We start from the raw sequence: 7867 nt of genomic DNA, 5'->3' as shown, positions 1-7867 counted from the left end.
CGATGCCCACAGGCGGTGTTGATCTTGAATCGTGCACCATCCAGAGGTATTGACTGGTAACATTATAACGGACTACAGAAGGTGATATGTATGGCGATGACTGAGTGCTCTTTAGCACCTCCGATTGGAGCAAATCAGCAAACAACACCTCGTTCTGGTAGCAGCCGGGAAGCGTGAGGTAGCGTCCAAACTCTTTCCAAAGACATCTAGACTTACATGTAATTCATCCAGAACTCCCAGATCTTCATACTTGTTGACACTTCTCAGCACTATTCGAGATCTCGGAGTATGGATGTCTCGAGCAGACAGGAATTCGAGATGGTTGGGAGACCTCTTGAGGCCAGGCGATGGTACATTTACATTTATACTGAGGTTTGGAATAGGCATTCCTGGGTGGTTGAGATGGTAAGATCCAGTGTTATTCTGCTCGGTCAACAAGGAAAAGCGCCGCAACGTTGCTTTCGGGTGGAGCGACTGTTGAAAAGTGTTGTACGGCGGTATAAGAGTGCAGATCCAGCTATCCGAGATACTTCCTGTAGGGTTAGAAATGTCAGGGGGTTATTGTTTTTTCTCTCCTTTCATGTTGTAAATATTTTTTTGTTGTTGCTGGAATACGTCGTGTCACACTCATGACCTGGGAACCTTAATAGAAGTACAACACGCAAAGCTAATTTGTTGCTGGAGTAACGTTGTAGATCTAGATGCATTCCAACAAGTTGTCAGAAGATTTTGCATACACTTTGGTCTATTATTTACAATATGCGGCGTTTCTCTAAAATAATAGAGTTTCACAGTAAATCAAGTTACGTGACTATCTTCATCACGGGACATGAGTATTCTATACAGGCAGCGTCAGCACGCGCCAACTACCACTACTGTTAATCCTCTTTATAACCTGCTCATCATGTCCAACCATAACAATATTCATCCCAGCATCGACAAGTTTATTCACACTCGCCACCTGCACATTCAGAGGAAGCCCAGACAAGGCCTCATCCAAAAACACCATACGTGGTAGATTGTAAAACACACGAGCCAATGCTACACGCTGCAATTCACCAACAGACATCTTTTGTAGCTCGGCGGTGGAATACGATATGAGGTGTATACACTCTGCATCTGAGAGTGCCTTGATGACTCGATTGAGGTCTCCGTGATACTGAGATGGATATGCTACTTGTTGATGTAGTGATGCATCGGGTAACAGATATGGTACTTGCGGTAGAAATATGTGATGGATATAATCCATAGTAGAGGCGCCATTATCATCTTCGTGCTGTTCTATAAGGTGGCCGTTATAGTATTCTACTGTTCCACTCGATGGTGGTATGAGACCAGCCCATGTTCGTAAAAGACTCGTTTTGCCACTTCCACTTGGACCTGTTATAAAGAGACATTCGGGATGCTTTATAGTTACAGATAAATTATTGATGAGGGTCACGCCATTGGGGAGTGTAATTGTCAAGTTTTTCACTACCAGTTGATCATGGCTATTTACAGATGTGGTGGTGTATGTGTTGGATGGTGCTGATGGTGGTGGTGATTGTTGAGGAAGCAGTGGCTGTCTTTCATCTACATCACTACGCTGTCTATTTACAATAGATACGCTGCCGTTCGAGGCAGTATTCGTACTCCCGTGATGAGGAAGCTCTCCGTCCTTGTCGTCTTTGCGTAATCTTTCCAGCAAGACACTAACTCGAGCACTGTTACCGGCCAATTCAGCCATGACATCGGCCAAGTCCGTGATGGACGAAAACTTGTTTATAAGATACATCGAGTAGAAGGCATTCAGACTAATAAATTGAGCCAATTCATCCGGTGGCAAGTCATCATACCAACCACTAAAGATGGGGATAGCAATAATAGCATATGATAATATAGAGCCCATATGCGCGGTGAAGGTCGTGGCGAATTTAACGACGAGGCCCCAATTCAAGATTCGACATTGTGTTGATATCAGGTCATCTAGAGCACCATCCAGTCGACTTCGTTCTAGAGATTCACCACGATAGAATGCTACCTGTTCTATATTCTCGCGGAGATGCATATGTAGGTAACGAAAGTTGCCTTCCCTTCGTTCTCGTTCGTATACTAGACCAATAACGGGCTGAATGGCTAGACGACAGGCGATGACTGATATGATAAAGTAGCAGTATATGGCGAGTGGGCCCGTCCATCCCGATACACTGTATACGGCGTACGAGTACAAGACAATCAAGACTGGTTCTATAGCCAGCTTTTCTAATATGATCACCAATTGTTGGGAGAGCCTATCCACGTCCTGCGTTATACGTTGATCCGGATTATCGATATCAAGTGGCTGCTTGCTTGATGCACGTTGTGTTGATGACGTGGAGCTTGGAGCACTACTAGCCCTTTCCTGCATGTTGATCTGGTAGCAAGTTCCAGCCGTGACATATTCCCGATGCAGATACTCTGTAAGACGTTGCCGTGTCCTCAGGCCGACGATTCCCGAGAGAAAGTGGACCAGACTGGCGGTGATGGCATAGACAGCAAAGACGCAGGTAGCAAATATAAAGAGATTGATGAATTCCGTCGGTCTCTCCTTTAGCTTGAGAAGTATCCTATAGAACTGGGATGTGACGGTCCCAGCATAGTAGACAGTAGCCTCGTTGACTGCGGATATGACAATAAGTAGCAAATACGACGAGATGAGAGATGTTGAGTTTGGTCGGCCAGGTTTCAGCAGCACTTTCAGTATAGAAGATAAAGAGGACAATATAGCAGGCATTTGCTGCCTAGAATCCGAGAGCTTCTTCCTCCTAAAACGTCCTGAAGTGTTGTGTGTATGTTGAGACAAAAAAAATTGCTACCCAGAACTCGCGTGAAGAACAACAAGCATGTACCAATTAGTCGTGTTCGTTTGAATATAAATGGTCAATTTCAACATATCTACTTGCATCTTCTCGTTGAACGCGAAATCGACAACTTTTCGCCAAAATTAATTTCCATTTTGATGTCGTCCTCGGAAGAGCCAGGAAGGACAATTAAAATATTAAGGATGGTTTCTAAATATACAAATCACAGTTTAATTGTTTGATATCGCTGCCTGTCACAATCTTGCCTTCTGTCAAGATCAAAACAACAGACAGAGTTGGATGGACTGAGGCCAAATTTACCAGCAAATGAGTACCTCGAGTCAATCCTCATCTCAGAAGCGCAAGAAATCCACTGGTGGCAAGTCCAATCGAGACGGGTATGTGCTGCAAACAGGCAACTTCCACCGACAGCAAAGTGGAAGCATGTGGGGAGAGGCCCTACTCACATAGCAACAGAGTTTCAGCTTAATCCGAGTAGCTTAACCTGCAAACTCATCAAGAGCTCAATGCCTCTTGGCCGTTGAACTCGTTTAACATTTGAACATCTTCATGCGCTAGGTCGAAGGAACATGATGATGTTGCCAGTGAGGAGCTACTAAAGGACGGAGACGAGGACGATGAAGGATCCGAGATCTCTGAAGAAGAAGAAGATGCTGAAGACTATTGTAAAGGTAGACCTCCTTCGCTCGTTTTCCTCGTCGAACGGCCATACTTTCCTAGGAGCAACCCAACACCTTGTTCTGCTTGTTTCCTAGGTGGTTATCATCCAGTAAAGATTGGAGATGTATTTAGCGATGGAAGATATTTAGTAGTACGCAAGTTGGGATGGGGTCATTTCTCAACTGTGTGGTTGGCTCTCGACAAAAAGTATGTCTTGTTTCTGAGCACATCTTTTGTACTTTCTACAACTACAAGCTCATCCGCCTTTTTGGATAGGATGAAACGACCAGCAGCTCTCAAGATTGTAAAGTCGGCCCCTCATTATACAGAAACCGCATTGGACGAAATCAAATTGTTGGACAAAGTCGTTACGGCCAATCCTACTGCTACAGGAAGAAGGGCTGTGGTAGAGCTGTATGACTGGTATAAACACAAAGGACCTCATGGAGTTCGTAAGTCTTTGTTGATAGCCGTATACGTGTTGTGGTAGCAGCTCCATTTAACAGCTCCTTTCATCAGATGTCTGCATGGCGTTTGAAGTACTGGGCCCAAATTTACTCACCCTCATTCGGCAATACCACCATCGCGGTATCCCCCTATCTATAGTCAAACGAATAACGAAACAAGTTCTAATGGGTCTAGACTATCTACATCGAGAATGTGGTATAATACATACCGACCTCAAACCAGAAGTACAACCAGTGGCATTTCAACTAGAAATCTCTTCTGAATCTGTGAAACTAACGTATTTAAACATAGAATGTATTGCTGTGCGTCAATGTCAAGGAAACCATGAATCGGCTAGGAGTTAGCGACGACTCCTATGTTGACGAAGATAAAATGGATACCGATGATGCTGCTAGAAGTTCACCAAAAGGCTCCAACGATAATCTTACTGCAAAGCAGAAGAAGAAGGCCAAATATAGGGCCAAGAAGAAGGGTTTAAAAGCGGCAGCACAAGGAAGCAATGACGATGTTGATATGCAACCCCCACGAGCATCACCACAATCTACAGATGCCAATGAGCTGAATTCGTCAATATCATATGGCAAACGAATGTCGGATCCATACGCTCGTGATGCTTCGATGGAACCAGCACACCATACGAATCCGCTAACGCCGCCATCCACTGACGTGCTCATGGAAGAAGCAGAGCCAGAAGGATCCGCTGTACCAGAAACGGTGTCAGAAACTCTGGTATCAACCAACGACACAGAATCAGTACCAGTGTCAATATCAACAATAGTAGTAACAGAACCAGAACAACAAGTAGAAGAGGAGGAGGAGGAAGTGAGGGGATATGGGAAATCCATGTTTGATATTGAGTACCGAACAGATGTTGGAGAGACAAAGCTCACACCGACTAGCAGCAATAGTGGACTGGAAAGCAGATCAACCAATCATATAAATGGATCCGCACTTAATCCCGCCATCTCTACAATAACAACTACTGATGTCATAAGATCCAAATCCACCGAAGCACTGGGTCGAGACCTGTCTGATATATCATTGAAGGATCAGGACAAGGCAAAGGCTCTAGCATCCAGGCAAGATGCCGCATCTTCGTCTGATACATCCTCATCTATTGGTAAACCTCCTAGTGGCGCTCTTAGTAGTGCTGCTCCTGTAACAGACACACAAACAAAAGCTCGAAAGCGACTAGAAGAACAAAGGCCGGCCAAAAACAAGTCTATAGATGACATTGATACGACTAGTAGTGGTACTAGTGGTAGAGAGGCCAAGAAATCTTCAGCCGCCAATTCTAGCATACCATCGGCAGATTCAGATCGTAAACGCCGGAAACGAGATGAGGCTAGAGACAAGAGAAGATTACAGGATGAAAAGATAAAAGTAAAAATAGCAGATCTTGGAAATGCTTGTTGGGTGGATCATCATTTTACCAATGATATTCAAACTCGACAGTATCGTGCTCCTGAAGCAATCCTTGGGGCCAAATATGATTCTAGTGCGGATATGTGGAGTTTGGGGTGTATGGTGTTTGAGCTCTTGACGGGCGATTACATGTTTGATCCTCAGGCTGGATCTAGATATACAAAGGACGATGGTATGCAGACATTAATGGCAGCAGTTTATACCTAGTCCATAAGCTAACTCAATTTCGCTATAATCGCAGATCATATGGCTCAAATTGTGGAATTGCTAGGCCATTTTCCAAAGTCTCTAGCCCTGTCTGGAAAGTATAGTAATGACATCTTCAACAGAAGAGGTAAGATCTTGGAATACTTGCAGATTCTTGTTAAACGTAGCTACAGAATGTACTAAGCTCCATTTCTTCCATCAGGCGAGTTAAGGCATATTCATAAACTTCGGTATTGGAAGTTATCAGATGTCTTGCATGAAAAGTACCACTTTTCAAGAGAAGAGGCTGAGGGCATATCAGACTTTATTCTGCCCATGATCGAAATAAATCCTGAAAAGAGGTGTGTTGTAGCGTATAACTTACTTGAAAATCGCGACACAAGAGCAAGGAAGAGGGCCATTGGGCCACGTCAACCAACCTCACGACTTCATCTCATTAATAGGGCCACTGCACAGACAATGCTGAAATCCCTATGGGTTTCTAATGTCATTATCGAAGATGCTGAACCACCTCATATTCACTCATCAGTATCTCGCCGTCATCCTCAGGTCAAGAATGAAGCCATAGACGACAATGACCAAGATGACGACGAAGACGACGATGATGATGATGACGAGGACGATGATCAGGACGATGACGACGAAGTACGAGAAGACGAAGATGGTCGGGACGACGATGACGACCGTGACCAAGAGGAAGGAGACGAAAGCCATTCTAGAAGCACCTCTCTAAGTAATAGTACACCCACAATCAATGTCGATGCAGCATCTATAGCATCCACTAGTTCGTTAAACGCCAAGCCAGTGGATGGACATGAACGAGAGACTGACACACACGGTATTGGTTTCTCTGCCAACCTTAATGATTATGGGAGACGAGAATCTAGACACGAGAGTATCGTTGCTCCTTCGTCCAGAGGAGAGTCGACTGATGATGTGCCCATGACTGTTGGAAGTGGTGGTGGTAGCAGATCGCCAACGTCGTTACCATTAGGACCTGGCATTACGTCTTCTATAACTCAAGCGACGTAGTAGAACTTCCGCTTTGTCCAATAATTCTATAAAGGTTGTATTTGATTTAGAGTGAGAGCGCTTTGGCATTAAAACATATTAGTTTTTCAGACAATGCTATGAGCTGGATTCGATTTTCTTTCATGATTGATTAACGGTATATGGCGTTTGTCCCGAGTCTATCATGTCATGTTCGATAATGGCGTTGCTTAGAATGTTTGGATTCTTCTCCCATAAAATCTTAACGCCCTAAAGCTAACTGATCAGTCAACTGGCAACACAATATGCCAAACAAAGTCTTCCATCCTTGTGACTAACAGTGTTGGTATGCGGTATCGTTGGGACGAGTTCCGGTCTGATGCCCGTAGCCTTGGACTTTGTACATGCACACTTTCTCGTTTCATGACGTTTGCAGGATCTTCACCAAGCCCTAAATAGTTTGGACGTTGACGCTACGACTGTCTTCAATGCCCTGGCCAAATTTGTAACTCGTTTGAAGCTATTTAAGCCCCCGTTCACCATAGTGCAGGCGGCACACTTCTCAATTTTACAGTAGCCCAGGAACACATCACTACTACCACTACCACATCACCAGCAACACCACCGCTGATTACTCCAACCTCAAAGCTTCCGACTTTTAGTAATGAAGATGTTAGTGCTAGTAACATTGTCACAACTACAACCGACGCAACCACTTCAACAACAGCAGAGACTCCGGGTTCGTCCAAAAGGAAGCACCCAGACTCTGTCGACGACGTATCACCAGACACTGATAAAGGCAAAAGACCAGCTGTAGAATCAGAAAACTCAACAGCACCACCATCACAATCGGTGTCCTCCTCACTAGACGAACTGCCATTTAGACCTGATATAGCACCTGAGAACTCAGAACAGCATATTGTTGAGTACTCGGACTCTCAGAAGAATAAAACATGAGCCTACACATTGGACCGAATGAGGAACGGCTAGCTTTTACCGGACACGTCGCAAAACACCCTTCGTTGGTAGTTGTCGCCGTAAAAGTAGATATGAAGGAGTTGATGCTGAGACACGGTTATAAACCTTCAGATTATCCATTGTTACGAGATTTGGCTCAAAAATTAGATAGGACTAGGGGTGAAATGTGGCATAATAAGAAGCAGATACTATTATATACTAGTGCCAATACGCCGCTGATGCCCAAGAACGTGGTAAAATCGTTAGTAAGATGCTCATGTATACGATGGAGGAGAAAAGACAAGATATACGGAGTGTAA

General features: G+C 44.4%; 1 protein-coding gene across 1 annotated transcript; it reads left to right on the top strand.

The window, feature by feature from the left end:
* Window positions 1-3146: 3146 nt before the first annotated feature.
* Window positions 3147-7547, top strand: SmJEL517_g00652 (uncharacterized protein; the record flags this gene model as incomplete). Its single annotated transcript, XM_031166581.1, has 10 exons — window positions 3147-3217; window positions 3399-3511; window positions 3596-3707; window positions 3777-3952; window positions 4020-4192; window positions 4260-5565; window positions 5635-5727; window positions 5803-5941; window positions 6044-6628; window positions 7136-7547. 10 exons carry the CDS (start codon window positions 3147-3149, stop codon window positions 7545-7547), a joined length of 3180 nt encoding a protein of 1059 aa, XP_031027502.1.
* Between the last annotated feature and the right edge of the window lie 320 nt (window positions 7548-7867).

The sequence above is a fragment of the Synchytrium microbalum genome (genome assembly GCF_006535985.1).
Source record: "Synchytrium microbalum strain JEL517 chromosome Unknown SmJEL517_scf0002, whole genome shotgun sequence".
NCBI classification, from domain to species: domain Eukaryota; kingdom Fungi; phylum Chytridiomycota; class Chytridiomycetes; order Synchytriales; family Synchytriaceae; genus Synchytrium; species Synchytrium microbalum.
Note: the sequence above shows the minus strand (reverse complement) of the source record. Positions and strands in the feature narration are given on the sequence as shown.